The 22221-nt window shown below is 46.4% G+C and overlaps 1 protein-coding gene across 6 annotated transcripts in view; it reads right to left on the reverse strand.

Annotated features, from left to right (window-relative positions):
• The window catches only part of col16a1 (collagen, type XVI, alpha 1), a 779331-nt gene that overhangs the window by 424360 nt on the left and 332750 nt on the right, over window positions 1-22221 (reverse strand). For 4 of the 6 annotated variants that reach the window (XM_072502210.1, XM_072502217.1, XM_072502219.1 and 1 more), the window contains exons 21-24: window positions 11019-11054; window positions 9797-9832; window positions 6019-6141; window positions 417-461 (exon numbers count right to left, since the gene is read on the reverse strand). In XM_072502210.1, coding sequence (XP_072358311.1) covers window positions 417-461; window positions 6019-6141; window positions 9797-9832; window positions 11019-11054 — 240 coding nt within the window. The remainder of the gene's footprint in view (window positions 1-416; window positions 462-6018; window positions 6142-9796; window positions 9833-11018; window positions 11055-22221) is intronic. The other 2 variants (XM_072502224.1, XM_072502220.1) reach the window with 1 other exon arrangement.

Genomic DNA, 22221 nt, shown 5'->3' on the forward strand with positions numbered 1-22221 from the left:
TGGAAAATGCTGATCTACAGAAATACACAGGTGAAGTTAAATCTGCAAATAAACCTTGACCCCATTCGGAACGTCGCGCAACTCAACCGAGAAGCAGTACGACATTTAATCATTTTCAACTCGGGAACTCGGGAAGAGTTGGGAGGGTTACATTCTGATGACGGGCAGACCATAAGATAGACAAAGTGAGGAACCCCTGCCAATATTATACAGTGCATGTCCACTGTGGCATATATCTGTCTGAAATATTCTCAAATGGCTGTGCTGTGATTTGAAGTCTGGTTCATGAATTCTAAACTGGATTAACGGTAAATAATAATAGCCATAACATTACTGTACTGCTCAATTTTGTTTGACTTAAACAATGTGTCTGCTGAAGTGCAGTTAAGGTAGATATTGACAACTCAGCAACTAACCTTTTCTCCCTTTAAGCCATGTGGACCTGGTGCTCCGGGTTGGCCCTATTAAGAGACAATTTGATTGATATTGATATGGAAATTTATCACATTCTCAAAACACCCCAAAGAGTGTCAAAGCTTATGAATTATTGCTTGAAATGCAGTTGCAGTTATTTAGATAAAAGTGGCAACCCATTTGTGCAAAGCAAGATCTCACTAAACAACAAATCTGTTTTCATTTGGTGATGTGGGCCAGGGTAGGAAGGCTGGCCAGGTCTCTGGCAGAACTCCGGTTTCTCTTCAAACAGAGACATTGAACTGGAAATATAGTGGCAAGGCCTGGGGGGGTGGGGGGTGGGTAGACAACATTTGTCTGGCACACTGATACCGTGATGTATTTAAGGTGGGCACCCACCAGGACCGCTAATTTGCTTTGTTTGGCCCCTTGTTCCGCACTGTAACCAATCACTCTTTGTCGATGTACCATATGTCAATGTTCTCTGTTGATTATTCTTTTGTCTACTATGTACGTACCGTGTACGTTCCCTCGGCCGCAGAAAAATACTTTTCACTGTACTTCGGTACATGTGACAATAAATCAAATCAATCAATCAAATCAATAATGGCAAGCACAGGCTTGAGAGGTGATCTGGAAGAGCGAGCTGAGAAACACCTAACTGCCCAGCATGCCTTTCAAACTTCAGGGCGTCTTTTCGATAAGATCACTCTCCATCTCCCACAACTGCCTGACAATAGTGTGGGGCAGGCGATGCTTGAAGGGATGAGTTGTCGGGAGGTTTATGCACCCCCTCTGAAGCCTCACTTCTCCTTTGTGTTGTGTTATGCCTCTTCATGTAGCATAAGCTGCTTCTTTCTCTGACAAAGGAAGGTTCAGACTTGGAGATAGGTTTAACACATTTATTGAACAGTTAACAATTCTCCTACTTGAGTTCGACTCTCCTGCTGATCTTACCATAGTAACTCAATCTAACTAACCAGTCTGCTCTAATCCATGCGTTGGGTGTGATGCTCTGATCTGCCCCTGTCTCCCTGAGTGTCACCTATGGAAAGAGAAAGAGCATGTGTGCCCTGTCCTTTTATATGGGTAGCCCCCTTGTGGTAGTGTCACCTCTGGGTGTGTCCTGACTGCCCATTGGTCGTGTCCTATCTTACTGACCTATGTGTGTGTGTGTCATGGCTGGTTTAGCACAGTGGGCTTAACAGCTGGCTTGTAATGCAGAACAAGACCAGCAGCACGGGTTCAATTCCCATACTGGCCTCCCCAAACAGGCGCCGGAATGTGGCAACTAGGGGCTTTTCACAGTAACTTCATTGAAGCCTACTTGTGACAATAAATGATTATTATTATATTATTATTATGATGTCTCTGGTGCTCCCTCTAGTGTTTACTTAGTGTATTTACATTAACCCCTTGTGTATTTACAGTGCTGCTTATCACCACACTCTGCACTTCCCTGACCAAGTCTTTTGATGTGTTCAAAGCCTTCCTGAACAAGCCTTCTCCATTTTTGCTGGTCACAAGCCAGGGGCTCCCATTAGTCAGTGGGGAGGTTTGATCTCTTCAGGCGTGCTCTGAGGATATTCCTAAAACGTTCTGCTGTCCTTCTGGGAGTCTCAAGTTCCGAGTGAAGCGGTTACCCATATTTTGAAAGCATCCTCTTGACGAAGGCTGCATTTATATAGCACCCATCACAACCACAGAATGTCCCCAAAAAACTTAACAGCCAGCAGAATACTTTGGAAGTTAGTCACTGTTTATAGTGTAGGAAATGTGGCCGCAAACTGCATGCAGCGAACACCCACAAACAGCAATGTGACGCAAGCTCTTTTTGCGATGCTGATTGAGGGATAAATATTGGCTATAACTCTCCTCACTCTTCAAAATTGTGGCATACAAAATTTTACATCAATCTGAGAGGGTAGATGAGACCCTAGTTTACCGTTTTAGCTGAAAACAGCATCTCCAACAGTGCATCCTTCCCTGATATATCATACATAATATACAGTGCAGGAGGCCATTCAGCCCATCGAGTCTGTACCGGCCTTTAGAAAGAGCACCCTACTTAAGCCCCCACCCCCACCCTATCCCCATAACCCAGTAACACCACCTAACCTTTTTTTGGGTCACTAAGGGGCAATTTAGCATGGCCAATCCACCTAACCTGCACATTCCCGGACTGTGTAGGTAATCGGAGCACCCGGATGAAACCCACAGACACGGGGAGAAAATGCAAACTCCACACAGACAGTCACCCGGGGCTGGAATTGAACCTGGGTCCCTGGTGCTGTGAGGCAGCAGTGCTAACTATTGTACTAGCGTGCCCCCCTCAATTTAAGATGCTAATATCTGTGCTGTGGATGAGGTAAACGAGTTAAAACTCACAATGGTGACCTTTTTAAAAATATGAAACGAAACAAAATCACAACTATTCAAGCTTGCCATGGTAAAACTCTAGATTTTGTTATTACTTCCAAGTGTTGAAGATGCTACTTTCTAAAAGTAATTGTTACACTGGAACATCAGACGAGGGATTGTGCTCAAGTCTGAGTATGGAACTTGAACTCACCTCTGACCATGCATTTCTCCCTAATTCTGAAGGTGACACAATGATGTTAGAATCTTTGACCTACTGGCTTACAGCTCTGAAAAAATTCACTGTCAGTAACTGCCCCATTTGTGAATTGGAGCAAAAATGAGCTGATCCCTACAAAGGCCACAGGCACCATGAACAACACTGGGTCAGGAACAACAGAAACACCACTCATCATTTTATAAATGCTGCATGACTTGCCCTGGGGGCCGGTTTAGCTCAGTTGGCTGGACAGCTGGTTTGTGATGCGGAGCGAGGCCAACAGCCCGGGTTCAATTCCCGTACCGTTGTTCATGAAGGCCTGAGGTGCGGCGATCCACGGGTTAAATCACCACCAGTCAGCTCTCTCCCTCTCAAAGGGGAAAGCAGCCGATGGTTACCGGGGTCTGTGGTGACTTTATAACTTGCTCTCCAAAATGCTGCTTCTCTGACATGTGGTAAACTTTGAAGCCCTGTTCCTGACTCAAAGAATGAGTGATAACAGGATTTTGAACTATACAGAGGCTGAGTTTGTTCAATTGTCCAATCTGCAATCACACAAGCATTCCAACAGGATTGGGAACCATAACAGATTCTTGCTGTGTGGTTGGGTTGATCATTACAGATCGGTTCTGATTCTTCAACCATCTCATACTCCACTGATACTGAGGCCAATTCTGGTGTCCCAACACAGTGCCAGCTGTGATCAATAAACCAGAGACAGATGAAGAATTGACTCAGACACTTTCCTTCCTTCATGGGTGAGTCCTACACTGTTAAGTGCCTTTAGTAACTGAGCCATCGTAGGGAGCTGTTGTTTAATTCTGAACACACTATCCTGGTTGCTATCTCTGGTCAAGACCTAAAATGTAACACAGGAGGCACTGGGAACCATGGGTTGGATTCTCCGATCCCTGATGCCGAAATGACGATAAAATCGGGGGCGGCGCGACTTTTGCGATGCGCCGCCCCCTGAAAAGCAGAGTACTGAGTACGCTGCACGCCATATCCACGGCCTCAGGCCATTGCCCAAGGTCCACCCCGCGAAGCTCGGTCCCCGACCGGTCGAGTTCCCGACGGCGTGGGACTCTCATGGTCTCACCCATCGGGAACTCAGCGTGGCAGCTGCGGTCTCAGTCCAGCGCCTCCACAGTCGGGGGAGGGCCGATCCACGGACAGGGGGTGGCTCATTCGGGGCTGGGGGCACTGAGGGGGGAGGGGGGGGGGGGGGGTCCGGGCCGTGCGAGCCGGCGGAAGACGGGGATTATTTTTTGCGGTCCGGGTCCGCGGGCTGCATCCGCCATGAAGCACGGCACGGCCGCTGCAGGCCGCCGCCGTACGCATGCTTGGCCACGGACCTGGCAGTGCTCCGGGCCGCAAAGGCAGCTAGAGCTGGGAGCTCTACACTGCCTGGCTGCTAGCCCCCCCTAACCCGAGCAGGGAATCGGTGGCCGTTTTGCGCCAGTTTTCCTGGTGTAAAACACCACCGTTTTCACGCCGGTTTGGGGACATAGTCTCCCAAACGGAGAATCCAGCCCCATGAGTGGGCGCTAACCTAACCAGGAGGTGCTGGAACTTTGCACTGATTTGTTCAAAACTAATTTCACAAGATCTATTTCCTTGTCAACAAGATTCAAACTCACACTCGCCAATCAAATACGGGCTGTTCAGAATTTCAGAGGACATTTTGCCGATGTAACTTGCCTTCGGGTCGCCATGAATTGATGAGTAATCCCCAGAATACTGCTCTGAGCACCCGATAGAAAAATCACACGGCCATTAAATAAGATTATGGGATATTTTCCCCCCCCGTTTTTTTGAACACTTTTGTTAGAAATTGGAAAAAACTGCTTGATTGGCAGTCAATAATCATCCAATTGATGTGAGAAGTTGGGATGTTACAGGAATGGACTCTTCAGGTGAACAGAGATGGATATATGAGGAGGCAGATGATCAGGTGATAATAAAGTCTCCAGGAAACTCTAATGTCCCAAATGACTACTAAGTGTTCTAAACGACCAATCTGTGCCAGTATTGGTTCTTGCGGTTATTTGAACAACTACTTACCATGATTTAGGGTGTGTGCAAATTCACACGTGGCCATTTTGTTTTTGGTTGACAGTTTTGAATGACTGCTTTATTCTGCCATGATGTGGAGATGCCGGCGTTGGACTGGGGTGAGCACAGTACGAAGTCTTACAACACCAGGTTAAAGTCCAACAGGTTTGCTTCAATGTCACTAGCTTTCGGAGCGCTGCTCCTTCCTCAGGTGAATGAAGAGGTATGTATCTCCGAAAGCTAGTGACATTGAAGCAAACCTGTTGGACTTTAACCTGGTGTTGTAAGACTTCGTACTGTGCTTTATTCTGAGCATTGAAGATTACAAAACTACCAGACTGTGTTGATAAAAAAATGAGATCACAGAGCAGGTCCAAGTGTCAGTCAAACACAGCTCCGATACATGTGGAAGTGAGATGATTCTGGACTATCCAAGACAAACAGGTAACACGCACAGACAAGTGGCTTTCTATTCAGTAGGGTTAGAATGTCCTGGAGCAACACCAGACAAAAGACAAAGGGATATTTGAACTCAACTTTCAAGGCCTGAAACAGGCAGATTTTTAGTCAGTAAGGGAGCCAAGGGCTATGGAGATAAGGCATGAAAGTGGAGTTGAGGATCATCCTATAAGATCAGTCATGATCTCACGAAATGGCAGAGCAGACTTGATGGGCCGAATGGACTACTTCTGCTCCTACGTCTTATGGCCAAAGGCTTCAACTGGAGTTCAAAGCAGACTTGTTTACGGAGAGTTTGGCATGATCATTCAGGTGACATATCAATGAATACATGAGGCTTTCTTCAATGTGAGGCAGTGAAATGGATCAAGAGACAAAAACTATAATTAAATCCCCAAATTTTCCCAAAATCAGTGAGCAAAATCACTTAAAGGCTATAAAGTGTGAGATTAGTTATTTTCAGCAACATTTACGTCGTCTCTGACCTGGGTCGCTACAGTTTGGATACTCACAGTTGGTCCAGGTTCTTGAGCTCCTGGGGGTCCTGTGTCACCTTTAACTCCCTGTGGTCCTGGAAGTCCCACAATGTTTCCGAGCTCGTCAGGGAGTTGTGGACAAATCTTACAGGATTCGCCCTGTGTCACGGAGCAGAGATGTTTCATATTGGTAAATAATCCAGTTTCTCCCCTCACCAGTTTTCGCATCAAAGTAACAAGAAAATGATTGGACAATAGCTCTGTAGGCCTATCTCCAGCTCTGCTGAGTGGGTGCTTATTCGTAGCTGGAAATATCTATAGGGGTTATTTAACAAAGGCAATGAGAGTCCCGCCTCACAACTGAAGATTCAGCAAGAGCCCCGTGTCACCTCCAATCAGGAGGTCCCCACCTGAATGAAGTGCCACTCAGCCACTGGCCAGTGGCAGGATTTCCCTAAGATCAAGGACCACAAGGTGGAAGTCCCACCCACTGACAGCTGTCAGCCAATCAGGAGCCAACTGCTCTTCATTGCTCAGCAGCATTTCCAGGGAGGCCATGGTTGCTATCGATAATGCACCCACCCAAGGCTAAGGATCTCCAAGAGACCCGAACACTGATGAGTGAAGGCAGAAAGTGGGGGGGCGTAGGAGTGGTGGTCATGGAGAGGGAAAGTGCAGCAATCAGTGAGTCCCCCTCTTTCTGATGCCTGATCCCTTGATCAGGCACTGAGTGTCTTTGAACAAGGGACCTCCGTAGGTGGGCGACACGGTAGCACCGTGGTTAGCATTGCTGCCTCACAGCGCAAGGGACCCAGGTTCTATTCCAGCCTCGGGTGACTGTGTGGAGTCTGCATGTTCTCCCCATCTCTGCGTGGGTTTCCTCCGGGTGCTCCAGTTCCCTCCCACAGTCCAAGATGTGCAGGTTAGGTGGATTGACCATGCTAAATTGCCCTTAGTGTCCAAAGGTTAGGTGGGGTTACAGGGATAGGGCAGGGGTGTGGGCCTAGGTATGATGCTCTTTCGGAGGTCCATGCAGACTCAATGGGCTGAATGGCAATCCTGACAGGGTTTGCTCTCGGAGTCCCCGGGTGGTGAGTCCCCTGTCTTTTGCAGCTAACTTAGACACATTACTCTTTGTCCCTTCGTCGATATCATTAATAGAGACTGTAAATAGCCGAGGCCCCAGTGCTGATCCTTGCCGTACTCCACAAGTCACAGCCTCCCAAATGTCCCATTCATCCCTACTCTCAGCTTCTTGTCCATCAACCAATTGTTTATCATGCTAACTTATCACGCCCAACACCGCGAGCCCTTATCTTGTGTATCAACCTTTTGTGTATTTAGCATGCCTTTTGGAAATCCAAGTACACTACGTCTATCGATTCCCCTTTATCCATCCTACTGGTAATATCCTCAAAAAACTTTCACAAACTGTCAAACAGGATTTCCATTTTGCAAAACCACACTGACTTATTCTAATTATATGGTTATATACAAGTGCCCTATTCAGATCCCACCACTTTCCCAATGACTGTGTATGTTCCTGTTTCCTCTCTCCCTCCTTCCCTGTTATATTTACTAACTTCCAATCCACTGAGACCGTTGCAGAATTTAGGGAATTTTGGAAAATCATAGTTAGCACACCCACTATCTCTGCAGTTATCTCTTTCAGAACCGTGGAATGTAGGCCAGGTCCTGGGGATAAAGTGCAGAAGGAGGCCATTCACCCCATCGAGTCTGCACCGGCCTATGGAAAGATCACCCTACCTAAGCCCCACCCTATCCCTGCAACCCAGTCACTCAGGCTAACTTTTTTTCTGGACACTAAGGGACATTTAACATGACCAATCCACCCAACCTGCACGTCTTTGGACCGTGGGAGGAAACTGGAGCACCCGGAGAAAACCCACGCAGACACGAGGAAAATGTGCAGACTCCGCACAGACAGTAACCCAAGCCGGGAATCAAACCTGGGGCCCTGGAGCTGTGAAGCAACAGTGCTAACCACTGTGCTAAGGTGCCGCCCGATTTGTCGAAGCCTAGTCCCTTAAATGTCCCCAAACGTTTTCCTCTGATATCAATAATCTTAAGTCTCTCACTCTTATTATCCCCTGGCTTACCCACTATTTCTGGAATGTAACTTGTGTACTCTGCTGTGAAGACAAATACAAAGGGTGAGAATTCCCATTGAAGCCACCCCATGCTGCCAGGAAACCCGCGGGCAGGAGTGCACTGTCGGCGGGACCAGAGAATCCGGTGGTAGCGAACGGTCGGAGAATTCCGGTCAAAATATTTCACTGCACTGGGCCCAATTCCACTTCTCTGCTGTGGCGAGATCCCCTTCGGTGGTAGGAATCTGCCCAGAACCCTGGCTCCATCCAGGAAAGTAGCGGAGGACCACAAGGTGGTTGTAAATCTGGTCATCCCATCTGCAATCAATATGGTTCCTTATACCAAGCAGATGTGCGCCTACTATACTGTCGCATGACAAAGTAACTTGGTATTTATGGGAATGACAGCCCTGTTCTTAAAAGGATTTTCTAACAAATGGATTCCTCTCAGATTTATGAAGCCTGTTCCATATTTAAAACAGGTTGAGCAGATGTTTTATGTATCAGCTGTCAGTTTCCTCCCAGAATCATGTGGTAATACACTGTGAATGTCAAGAAAAACTGTCCGAGCAACTGATTCTTTAAGAACATGCTTTTGACGAGAGTATTGCAAAATGACTGCTTGCACGGAATGGTGTTCCTCCATAACTTTGTTACTCTCAAGTACTCCAAGCGTAAATAAATGAAGTTAATGGCTTAACCTGCATAGAACTGGTTTAACAGGCCACCTGAGATGCACTATCTGATCAACTCAAACCAGAGACTCAAGCCTTATAGATATTAAAATGGTCAATTGATCAGAATCAGGGTTATTGGACAGATTGGTGTTACCTTATCTCCACAGGAGCTGATTTCATATTACAAGGGGTGTCGTCCACCCACTGAATCTGTATTCAGGATAGGCAAATGAGTAATTTGTGTTTTAAAAAGCAACAATGTGGAGGTGCCTGTTATACAATGGTTAACGGTTCAGCAAAATGTCCAATTCCTATTCTCTTCCCGCGCTTACTGGTGCACTGAGTCTGTTCCAATAGCTAGTTATTCCTGGAACAGGTCGCTAGTCTGTCACCAGAGGCTTATAGCTGGAGGGGCAGTGTGGCTGACCAGGAGTCTCTCCCACTCTCACTGCCAGCCATGGGCGTGATGGAAGGATTTACACACAACCTGTTTGGCCGCATTGTGAACGCACATTCCTTGACCATCGAGTCCTGGAGTGGGACTCGAACCCAGAGCTTCTGGCTCAGAGGCAGGAACACTACCCACTTCGTCACAGACCTCCCAGCCAAATTAACACAAGATTTAATTTGGACCTTAGGGAATGATACATCCCAGAGGCCATTTGGCCCATTGTGCTGTGCTAGCTGTATGAATTAATCTAATTAATTCTTCTTCCATGCTCTTTCCACATAGCCCTGCAAATCGTTCCTATTTATCCACATTTTTTCCAATTCCCTTTTCAAAGTTATTATTGAAACCTTTTCCATCATCCTTCAGGGAGCACATTCCTGATCAAAACTCATTGCTGCAAAATAATTCTCCAAGCAGCGTGTGGTAATTTTGCCGATATCGTGGTCTACCATTTGTGGGTCTAAGGTGTGAGGGTTTGGGCAGAGGAATGTTTCTCTTCTTGTGAAGGGAAATAACTTTTCCTATGACGGACTTATGGTTAGGAATTCCCAACTCTGAACAGTTAATGAGCTCACCTTCTCTCCCTTCAAACCAGGATCGCCTGTGTCACCCTGTGTGGAAATTAAACAGAGATTCATCAGATAAAGGAACAAATTCTTTCATAGGATCACATTGTCTAGGACGGAGTCCAAACTAGCAGCAACCAACCGTCCAAGAAATCGCCACATTTCTTTTTAAACTGGAAAATCTCCGAGTCAGCAGCTAGTTACATCCTCAAAGCTCAGAGCTGATACCCTGTCCTGTCTGTAGTGTGGGACCCAAGAACAGTAGAAACACATCATGAATAGCAACTTGACAAGGTAGGCCTTAAAGTCAGACAGGCAATTTGGAGTGCTGAATGATCCATGCCTCTGATCCCAATAAATAACTCACCCTGGCACAGAGGTTAGCACTGTTGCCTCACAGCACCAGAGACCCGGGTTCAATTCCGGCCTTGGGTAACTGTGTGGAGTTTGCACATTCTCCTCGTGTCTACGTAAGTTTCCTCCGGGTGCTCTGGTTTCCACACACAGTCCAAAGATGTGCAGGGTAGATGGATTGACCATACTAAAATTGTGCCCAGTACTGCGCAGGTTAAGTCTATGGTGATTCCCTTCTTGTTTCTTGCTTCACAGCTCCAGGGTCTCAGGTTCGATTCCCGGCTGGGTCACTGTCTGTGTGATATCTGCATGTTCTCCCCGTGTCTGCATGGGTTTCCTCCAGGTGCTCCTGTTTCCTCCCACAGTCCAAAGATGTGCAGGCTAGGTGGATTGGCCATGCTAAATTGTCCTTAGTCTCCAAAAATGTTGGGTGGTGTTACTGGGTTATGGGGATAGGGTGGAGGTGTGGGCTTAAGTAGGGTGCTCTTTCCAAGGGCCGGTGCAGACCCTATGGGCTGATGGCCTCCTTCTGCACTGTAAATTCTATGAAGTGGGGTTAACCACCTAGGACTGGGGAGGTTGACAGGGTGGGGTGCTCTTTCAGAGGGTTGGTGCAAACTCGGTGAGCTGAATGACCTCCTTCTGCACTGTAGGGATTCTATGATCTACCCCACACCACCCGACCTCAAAACACATACCACCTGATGGCTGAGCTCATTAAATGCCCCATTCCTCTCCAGACCAATAAATACCCCTCCCCATCAGACCCCCTGACTGCAACAAATATCCTGCACACCCAACCCCTGATCTCCATAGATACCCCACAATCTTCCTAATGTAGGGATACAGATCCAGTCAGGATGTTCTTTTATCTTACCTTCTCACCCTGTGTTCCTGGAGGTCCAGACACGCCCTAGGTTTGCATTTGAAGAGATAATTCAATATCATATAATATATGTCAGTACAGATGATTCACAGACAAAACAGCCAGTCTATCCGAATCCTCCGACAGCTCTCTACACATTTGTCCACATTCCTGAGAGGATTGCAACCAGACAGAAACATGTGCCAAGAATTACCACCACTGCTCTCTCGAACAATTTACCGAGAGCGATGTGTCGAGGTCCGATTACCTCTGATGAAGAATGTGACCGATTAATTTTATGTTTTATAAGGATTAGTTCAAACAAACAGGAAATCTTGCTGAGGTTACTTAAGGAAGGCTAGAGCAGAATATCCGACTGTGATATTATGATTACAATTACACAGTGAGCGCCAGAAGGCTGTGCTTTTTCACGATAGGTATCTGTGGCGTGATTCCCAGGAGGGTTTGGGTTCCCTTTAAAGCGAATGCAGGCCCTCAAGGTTATGAGTCTGCCCCGTTCCACAGCAAATCTGGGGTTTAATAGCTTCACTTCTCTTAGAGACATCCCCTCCCTGCCCAATCCCGGGTTAGAGACATCCCCTCTCTGCCCAATCCCGGGTTAGAGACATCCCCTCTCTGCCCAATCCCGGTATAGAGACATCCCCTCTCTGCCCAATCCCGGGTTAGAGACATCCCCTCTCTGCCCAATCCCGGGTTAGAGACATCCCCTCCCTGCCCAATCCCGGGTTAGAGACATCCCCTCTCTGCCCAATCCCGGGTTACAGACATCCCCTCTCTGCCCAATCCCGGGTTAGAGACATCCCCTCTCTGCCCAATCCCGGGTTAGGGAGAGCCCCTCTCTGCCCAATCCCAGGGTAGCGACAGTACCTCCTGCGGGTAGCTAGTGGCTCCACCTGCAGTTCCGCTTCCGATACAGATAATTTCTCTCCCCCCCCCGGGATACCACGCTATTGCCCCATGATTCTGCAGTGTCCCCGGAAACCCTCTGCTGCTCATTAACAAAGCTCCCGAGCTAGCTCCCATGATTTTCCAGAATTCATGATTAGTCGTGATGAGTTTAGAATTTACAAATCCTCTTGAACACTGCAAGGCCCCAAGGCCATATTTCTTTTTATTAAAATTAATTTCTCCTCAGTGTTTTTTAAAATCTTTTTGAATGGATTTTGTAGTGATGTATTGATGCCTTCAATCTTTAAACTTCATGCACGAATACAAGCTGAAAGAAGGCTATTTGGTGTTTACGCTGATTCCCATTTCTTTAAGCCGGTTTATACATTCTGCTGATTCTAATGGGATTCTCAGCAAATTCCAGCGCAATTTGCTGATTCATACCACAGCTGGAGGCTTTGGACCGCTCAATTGCCGCATTTGATCACATGGTATAGCACATGTCAAGTTTTAATCAAAACAAGTGTGGGCAAAGTGAACTTCCCGATGAGAGAGCACAAAAGAGAAAAGTACTACATGGGAATCTTTGAGAGCAGAAGCTGGAAAAGTAGCAACAAACTTATTGTAGAGAATGGGTTCTTTAAAAAGATTCATTCTTGTAAAGCTAGTGTTGTTGCCTAGGCCAGCATTTATGAACCTCTGCAGTCCATGTGGTGTAGGTACACCCACAGTGCTGTTAGAGAGGGAGTTCCAGGATTTTGACCCAATGACATTGAAGGAACGGTGATTTATTTCCAAGTCAGGGTGGTGAATGACTTGGGGAGGGGTGGGGGGGAACCGCCAGGTGGTGGGGTTCCCAGGTATCTGCTGCTCTTGTCCTTCGAGATGGTAGTGGTCTTGGGTTTGGAAGGTGCTGTCTAAGGAGCCTTGGTGAATTACTGCAGTGCATCTTGTCGATGGTACATATGTCTGGTACATATCCACTGTTTGACGGTGGTGGAGAGTTTGAATATTCATGGAGCAGGTGTCAGTCAAGTGGGCTGCTTTATCCTAGATGCTGTCGAGCTTCTTGAGTATTGTTGGAACTGCACTCATCCAGGCAAGTGGAGAGTATGTCATCACGCTCCTGACTTGTGCCTTGTAGATGGCTTTGGGGAGTCAGGAGGTGAGTTACTCACTGCCGGATTCCAGGCCTCTGACCTGCTCTTGTAGCCACAATATTTATATGGCGGCTGGGTCCAGTTCAGCTTCTGGTCAATGATAACCCCCAGGATGTTGATGATGATGTCAAGGGATGAGAAGAGGACAGAATGTTGAACAAGAATGCAGGAATAATCGTAACTTCTAAAGATTTCTGCGCTGAGTTTAAAGGTCAGCAGTTTATAAAAAGCTGTCAACATGTCTCCTAATACAAAGGCACAAGTTTAGAACATCCACAGATTAATGCAAAGCTAAAACTGATTGAATGACTTGAAGAGACTGGTTCACAAGAGGCTGTAATTCAACACCATCCTTGGAATAGCTCTCACTTGGAAAATTTTGCTTGGATCAGCACTCAGCTAAATGTAGAATACAAACAATAAAGAATAAACAAAAGGAAACGTGCTGGCATTATGTGTGAGTTTTGCTTCACATCAATGCAGCCAGTTTCAACTCGCCAGAACACTTTGTATCAGAAACTCTCAAAAGGGGCCGAGAAAAATAACTTTGGGAACATTTCCAGTTGAGGCTCGTTACATGTTGCTGTCAACAATCCCTTCACTTTCCTACATTTCCTTCTTTATCACGTTCTATCTGATTCCGACTCATTATCCTCCTCCATCTCCTGTTGATGGGGGTAAGGACAGGGGCCCAACATGGATTTCCTCACCCAAGAAGGAATTCTTTCCCGCCCACCTGGGAGCTATCTAGCCCAAAGATCGGGAGATGGAAACCAGCTCCCAGGTTGGGGTTGGTTTAGCACAGGGCTAAATTGCTGGCTTTGAAAGCAGACCAAGGCAGGCCAGCAGCACGGTTCAATTCCCGTACCAGCCTCCCCGAACAGGTGCCGGAATGTGGCGACTAGGGGTTTTTCACAGTAACTTCATTTGAAGCCTACTTGTGACAATAAGCGATTTTCATTTTCATTTTATGGCGGCATAATTGTAATGTCACTGAGCTAGTAATCTGGAAGCCCAGGCTAATACCCTGGGACACGGGTTCAAATCCCACCATGGCGGCTGGTGAAATTTAAATCGTTTAAGAAATTGAGAATTGAAACTAGTCTCAGTAATGGAAATCATGAAACTATCTGTAAAAACCCATCTGGTTCATTAATCTGCCATCCTTACCTAGTTTGGCCAACATGTGTCTCCAGCAATGCCCACATTCCATGAACGAATAAAATAAATAACCCAGGTAACAGCAAAGTTTTAAAATGGTGGCCAAAAATAAAAGAACGGCACCAATAAATAGGAACCGCAGTAGGCCATTCCATCCCTCGAGCCAAATAGTGGAGAAGCTTTTAAGGGGAAGCTAGATAAACAGGTGAGAGAGAAAGGTATGTGTGATCAGCTGATTTATAATAGGGTGCGAGCAGGCTGGTGTGAAGTATAAACATCAGTATGGACTCGTTGCTCCATGACCCTTAATTCTACATGACGTATCCGGAGAGGTTGGTGACCTAGTGGGGCAGAGGTGGGTATTGTGTGTGTTCCACAAGCACGCGACTGTGGATGTGTATTTGTCTTTTGACAATACTGCACTCTCCCTCCTCGTCTGGAATTGTCTGCAGCTTTTGACATGGTCGACTTTTCTTCCAATGGAATTTGCTTCACTTGGTTCCTTTCTTTTTGGATTTGTTTATTGTCACGTGTACCGAGGTACAGTGAAAAGTATTTTTCTGCGAGCAGCTCAACAGATCATTAAGTACATGAAAATAAAATAAAAATAAAATACTTGATAGGGCAACACAAGGGACACAATGTAACTACATAAACACCGGCATCGGGTGAAGCATACAGTGGTGTAGTGTTAATGAGGTCAGTCCATAAGAGGGTCGTTTAGGAGTCTGGTAACAGCAGGGAAGAAGCTGTTTTTGAGTCTGTTCTTGAATCTGTTCGTGTGTGTTCTCAGACTTTTGTATCTCCTGCCCGATGGAAGAAGTTGGAAGAGCGAGTAAGCCGGGTGGGAGGGGTCCCAGGCAGCGGGAGGTGTAGATGGAGTCAATGAATGGGAGGCGGGTTTGTGTGATGGACTGGGCTGTGTTCACGATTCTCTGAAGTTTCTTGCGGTCCTGGGCCAAGCAGTTGCCATACCAGGCTGTGATGCAGCCAGATAGGATGCTTTCTATGGTGCATCTGTAAAAGTTGGTCAGAGTTAATGTGGACATGCTGAATTTCTGGAGAAGTATAGGCGCTGTTGTGCTTTCTTGATGGTAGCGTCGACGTGGGTGGACCAGGATAGATTTTTGGTGGTGTACCCCATGGAATTTGAAGCTGCTAATCATCTCCACCTCGGCCCTGTTGATGCTGACAGGGGTGTGTACTTTACTTCCTGAAGTCAATGACCAGCTCTTTAGTTTTGTTGGCATTGAGGGCTATCTGAGCATTGCTAGAGCCTCTCCAGTAGCGGCCTGTCATTGCACCCCAGTGCCGTTACCTCACGGTTCCCCAAGGCTCTGTTCTTGGTCTTGCCCCCGTGCCTTAGCTCATAGAATCATAGAAGTTTACAGCATGGAAACAGGCCCTTCGGCCCAACCAGTCCATGCCGCCCAGTTTTTTACCATTAAGCTAGTCCCAGTTTCCCGCACTTGGCCCATAACCCTCTATACCCATCTTACCCATGTAACCATCTAAATGCTTTTTGAAAGACACAATTGTACCCGCTTCTACTACTACCTCTGGCAGCCCATTCCAGACACTCACTACCCTCTGAGTGAAGAAATTGCCCCTCTGGGCCCTTCTGAATCTCTCCCCTCTCACCTTAAACCTATGCCCTCTAGTTTTAGACTCCCCTACCTTTGGGAAAAGATGTTGACTATCTACCTTATCTATGCCCCTCATTATTTTATAGACCACTGAAACTCTTATCCGTGCCTTTGTTAGATTTAGACTAGACTATTTTAATACTTTCTCAAATGCCCTCCCAGCTTGCACCCTGTGTAAGCTTGAGTTCATCCACAAGTCTGTCGCCTGTATCCCAACTTGTATTTAGTCCTTTTTACCTATTACTCCATACTTGCTGATCTACATGGGTTTCTTGTCCCAATCATCACAAATATGGAATTCTGATTGGCGTGTTCAAATTCTTGCCTCTCTATCTTTGTACTCTGCTCCAATGCTACAACCTTCCAAGAATAGTCCATTTGCCAAAATTGGCACCTAGCAATGAGCTGTTGGGTGAGGGGGAAAGGGGGGGTGGGGGCTGCAGGGGGGGAAAGATTTCAGAAATCGGTTTGCAGGAAAGTAGCTGGGTGTTATCTTGATATTCCAGCAAGTTCCTGGAATAGTGAGCAGTTTTAGCAGACAGTAATGCAGGACTCAATAATGCTTTTAGTGGCAATGGATGACTAAAACAGCCATGTCCATTCAAGTCTGTGTCCTTGGATTTAAGGGAATGCCAATGTGAGCTGTGCCATGGGGGATGGTCAGGAGGCAAGAGGGCAATAATTTTACTGGGGATTAAAGCATCAAACATAGAGAATGGGGTGTGGTTGCACATGTCTGCAGGTATTGTGTTCGATGCAAATAATTTGTGATGGGCCAATGTTGCATCCCATGCAAATGAAGTGTTCTATGCAAATGCGGTGTCCTATGCAAATATAGTGTCCTTTGCAAATAGTGTGTTCTATGTAAATGTGGTTTTATATGCAAATGCATTGATATGCAAATATGGTGTTCTATGCAATGTTGTGTTCTATACAAATGCAGTGTGATGTGCAAGTGCTGAGTGATATGCAAATACTGTGTTCTATGCAAATGCTCTCTGATATGCAAATACTGCATCCTAATCAAATTTTCTGTCCCGTGCAAATGTTTTGATCTATGCAAATGCTGCGTCCTATACAAATTGTGTTCTATGTAAATCCTGTGTTCTCTGCAAATGTTGCATCCTATGCAAATGGTATGTGATATGCAAATGATGTGTCCTATGCAAATTTAGCATTCTATGCAAAGGTTGTGTGGTATGCAAATATTGCATCCTATGCAAATTTTGCATTCTGTGTCCAAATCAAATTTTGCATTCTATGGAAATGTTGTGTTCTACGTAAATGCTGTGTTCTATACAAATGTTGTGTCCTATACAAATTGTGTTCCATGCAAATCTTGTGTTCTCTGCAAATGTTGCATCCTATGCAAATATTGTGTTCTATGCAAATATTGTGTGATATGCAAATGGTGTGTTCTATGCAAATTTAGCATTCGATGCAAATGTTGTGAGGTATGCAAATATTGCATTCTATGCAAATGCTGTGTTCCATGCAAATGCTGTGGGTTTTTTTTAAATCGCATTTTATTCAAACTTGTATCAATAAAATGCGTTTTTTTAAAAAGCAAACGCTGTGTTCTACACAAATGCTGTGCTCTATGCCCAGCAAAGTAGGCTCAAGTCAGAGGAATGCTGATTTAATATGTTCAACATTTGCTCCCAGAGTTTCCATCCGGCATGGTTCCACAAGCCGGGCAGCAAGAAACTGAAGCTTTGTTACACCGAGAGAAACTTAAACATATGAAGCTCATCAAGTTGTGACATTTGTCAGGAGTTTCCATCGTTATTTCAATTACTCCAGTCATTCAAGTTCAGCCATTTGGCACATTCACTTACTGTAAGTTTTGGCAAAAGCAGACAACAGGATTTCAGAAGCTGCCAAATATTTCCTATCCAAATAGAGACCGGGCAGGACATGGTGAAGGGCCAGTTCCAGTTTGTTTACAGTAAGACTCAGCTTCATAATGGTTAACTCCAGGAAGCCTGATTCTAATTTTCAAAAGCTTCAAACAGACCAAACTCTTTGCTATGTACAGGATCCCAATGGACCAAACCCCTTTCCATTCATTCCCATTGTACACAATTCCAATGGATCAAACCCCTTCCCATTCACTCCCACTGTACACAATCCCAACGGAACAAAAATCCTTCGCATTCACTCCCATCATACACAATCTCAATGGATCAAACACTTTCCCATTCACTCCCATCATTAACAAATTATATTTTAAATGCATTTTATTCAAACTTGTATCAAAGTAGTTACAGCAAATAAACACCCCGGGAAACATTCTTCCCAACAATCAACCATACAGTTTGTACAGATTTTCCTCCTTTTTCACCTCCCTCCCCCACGACGAACAGCTCCTCAAACACGGTCACAAACATCCCCCACCTTTTCTCAAACTCCCCTGCTGAGCCCCTTAACTCATACTTTATCTTCTCTAACCGCAGGAAGTCGTACAGGTCACCCAACCATGCTGCTACCCCCGGTGACGATGCCGACCGGCACTCTAGCAAAATCCGTCGCCATGCAGAGAGGCGAAGGCCATGACATCGGCCTTCCTCCTCTCCATGAGCTCCGGCTTCTCTGTGACCCCAAATATCGCCATTAAAGGGTCCGGGTCCACCTCCTTCTCCACTGTCCTGGCTAAGACCGCGAACACTCCCGCCCAGAATCTTCCTAATTTCATCGTTAACAATTCTAGTGGAACAAATTACTTCCCTTTCACTTGCATCATACACAATCCCAATGGATCAAACCACTTCCAGTTCACTCCCAATGTACAGGATCCCAATGGATCAAACCCATTCCCATTCGTTCCCACAGTACTCAATCCTAATGTTCTAAACCCCTTCCTATTCGCTCCATATGTACAGGATCCCAATGGACCAAACACTTTCCCATTGACTCGCATCACACACAATCCCAATGGAACAAACTCCTTCCCATAAACTCCCATTGTACACAATCTCAATGGATCAAACTCCTTATAATTCACTCCCATTGTATAGAGTTCCAATGGAACAAACTCCTTTCCACAAACTCCCATTGTTTAGAATCCAAATGGATCAAACCCCTTCCCATTCAGTCCCACTGTTTGGAATCTCAATGGATAAAACCCCTTCCGGTTCACTCCCAGTGTATACAATCCCACTGGGTCAAACCCCTTCTCATTCACTCCCCATTATATCGAATCTTATTGACACAATCCTGGTAAACCTCCCAATGTGAAGAGAGTATGATGTAAAATATTGATAGTTTTGTCTACTTCAGGCTAAGTCGCACTTTCAAGGTATTCCGAATTGGGCATATTTGAAACACCAATTTACTGGGCACTCATCAATACATAGATAGAGATTAAAGGTTCATAAAAATATGAGAGGTAGAAGCAGGAAAAAGCCATTTGGCCGCTGAAGCCTGCTGCACCATTCAATACAATTATGGTTGCTTTCAATCTCAACTTCACCTTGCAACTCTATCCCCATATCTTTTACTTCCCTTAGCACCCAAAATCTATTGACCTCTCTCTTGACTATGCTTAAGTGCTGAGCATTGATACCTCTTTGGGATGGAGAATTCCAAAGTTATACAGACCTTTGAGTGAAGAAATCTCTCCTAATCTCAGTCCAAAGTGATTGATCCCTTATTCTGAGACTGTGAGTATTACAAAATGCAAATGCTTACTTTAATTTATGGTCAGAGGCTGAGATCTCCTGTTCCCAGTGGGCCTCTGACCACCAGCACATGCACCAACCAGGAAATGGTTGGCTGTGCATAGCCAGCAACTGCGGGTCAGGTTATCCGAACCAGAGAGTTATTCCAGAGAAGGTGTCGCAGGGAGCAGGACACGGGGAGTGTGACTGAGGGAGGTCCTTTCAGAAAGTCCCAGGCAGGGAACGAGACAGGGATCAGAAATAGATCCCAAAAAATAAAGTTGAAGGAGAGGAGCAGAGAAATAGGCTCTGAATGAAAGACAAAGATTACAAAATCGGCGTCAGTAAACGGAGAATCTCGCCCAGGGTCTATCACGACAGGTTTCACTCTGTGATCGAACTGGTCTAGTACTACCATCAGTGTCATGATATGCAGACATGCAACCAATGGGTCATCAGAACAGGACACAACCAATGGGTAATCAGGACACCCAGAGGTGGCAATACTACAAGGGGGCACTACACGACCACTATAAAAAGGACAAGGCACACAGGCTCTGCCTCTTCCACCGGCAGAAACGTAGAGAGCAAGACAGGGTTGATTAACAGCAACATCACACCCTAGCACGTGGTCGAGAGCAAGCTTGTACAGGGCTGGTTAAGGACTGGTTTAGCACAGGGCATGGAATGCACTGCCTGTGGAAGTAGTTGAGTCGGAAACATTAGGGACCTTCGAGCAGCTGTTGGATAGGTGCATGGATTACGGTAGAATTATATAGTGGAGATTAATTTGTTCTTAAGGGCAGCACGGTAGCATTGTGGATAGCACAATTGCTTCACAGCTCCAGGGTCCCAGGTTCGATTCTGGCTTGGGTCACTGTCTGTGCGGAGTCTGCACATCCTCCCCGTGTGTGCGTGGGTTTTCTCCGGGTGCTCCGGTTTCCTCCCACAGTCCAAAGATGTGCGGGTTAGGTGGATTGGCCATGATAAATTGCCCTTAGTGTCCAAAATTGCCCTTAGTGTTGGGTGGGGTTACTGGGTTATGGGGATAGGGTGGCGGTGTGGACCTTGGGTAGGGTGCTCTTTCCAAGAGTCGGTGCAGACTCGATGGGCTGAATGGCCTCCTTCTGCATTGTAAATTCTATGATAATCTATGACTGCGAGGTGGACACAAACAAAATGTTTGAGCGCTACATCTTTAAGCAGAGGATGCAAGGTAAAGATGAATCCTTCAAAAGTTATCTAACTAACCTTAGACTGCTAGCGCAATCCTGCAACTTCGGTGACATAACTGACTCCATGATCAGAGACCAAATTGTTTTTGGAGTCCACTCTGATCCTCTGCGAGAGCAATTGCTGAAAATCAAGCACATGACTTTAAAAGTCGCTATTGAAACGTGCACTGTGAATGAGCATTCAAAAAATCGCTACTCACAATACAAAAATGCTGAGAATGAAAAACAAACCTCCCACGAGGTGGAGAGTGTTCAGGCCATCTCCCGGATGCGGTGCCTCCACATCTCCGACTGCAGTCATTTTGCACGCTCTTCCAGGGGCCCGGCGCATGCGCAATACGACCGGGAATACGAAGCGGCCGAGAATCGCACTGCGCAGGTGCAAACGGTCGAGAACCGCACCACGCATGCGCAACGATGCACTGAGCGTCAGGACGCCAACCTCATGACCTGTGCAAATTGTGGCACCGCCCACTTCAGAAAAAAATGCCTTGCAAGAGGCAAACGCTTTTTACACCGTGGGAAACTTAACCACTTTGCAGCCCTGTGCAGATCTGCACCACAAGTCAGGAGTCAGCGACCACAATTCAGGCAGGATCGCATCAGAAGTGTGCAACACCGAACGCATGACTCTGATCAAGGTAGTGCTCCAGACCCAGATGATGACTACCTGGATAACACATACCGAATAGGCATCACCACGAAGTGCGAATACGCCACACCGGGCACATCGCAAGTCCGGTCAATCCTTGCCGTGGATTCCGAGGATGAATGGAACGCAGTGATGGATGTCAACCAATGCCCCATCCAGTTCAAACTAGACACAGGTGCCTCCGCCAACCTGATCTCGCAGTTGGGCTTCACGAGAATCAAGAAGGCTCCCAAAATCCTTCCAGCTGCCTGCAAACACCAGGACTACAATGGCATCGCAATTACGGCACTGGGGTCCTGCCATCTGACATTGTCGAACCGACGCATACAGACAAGCCTGAGATTCGAGATTGTCCAACCACACAGGGCGTCCCTGCTAGGTGCGCACGCCTGCAAGCAACTGAACCTCATCCGAAGGGTCTACACCATGACGGCGTCTCATCCGGATCTTCAGGCCGGCATCAACGACATCCTGACCCAGTACCCAGATGTCTTCAGCGAGATGGGCACACTTCCGTACGAGTACAAGATTCTACTGCGGCCTGACGCCAAACCAGTGGTCCACGCATCACGCAGAATCCCTGCTCCACTGAGGGAGCGACTGAAAGCAGAGCTCACAAGCCTACAAAAGAAAGGCATCATCTCCAAGGTCACTGAACCAACCGACTGGGTCAGCTCGATGGTGTTGGTAAAGAAGCCTTCGGGGAACCTACGCATCTGCATCGATCCCAAGGATCTAAACATAAACATTATGCGGGAACATTACCCCATCCCGAAGAGGGAAGAAATCACGA

Source organism: Scyliorhinus torazame, chromosome 1, assembly GCF_047496885.1.
Source record: "Scyliorhinus torazame isolate Kashiwa2021f chromosome 1, sScyTor2.1, whole genome shotgun sequence".
Classification (NCBI taxonomy): domain Eukaryota; kingdom Metazoa; phylum Chordata; class Chondrichthyes; order Carcharhiniformes; family Scyliorhinidae; genus Scyliorhinus; species Scyliorhinus torazame.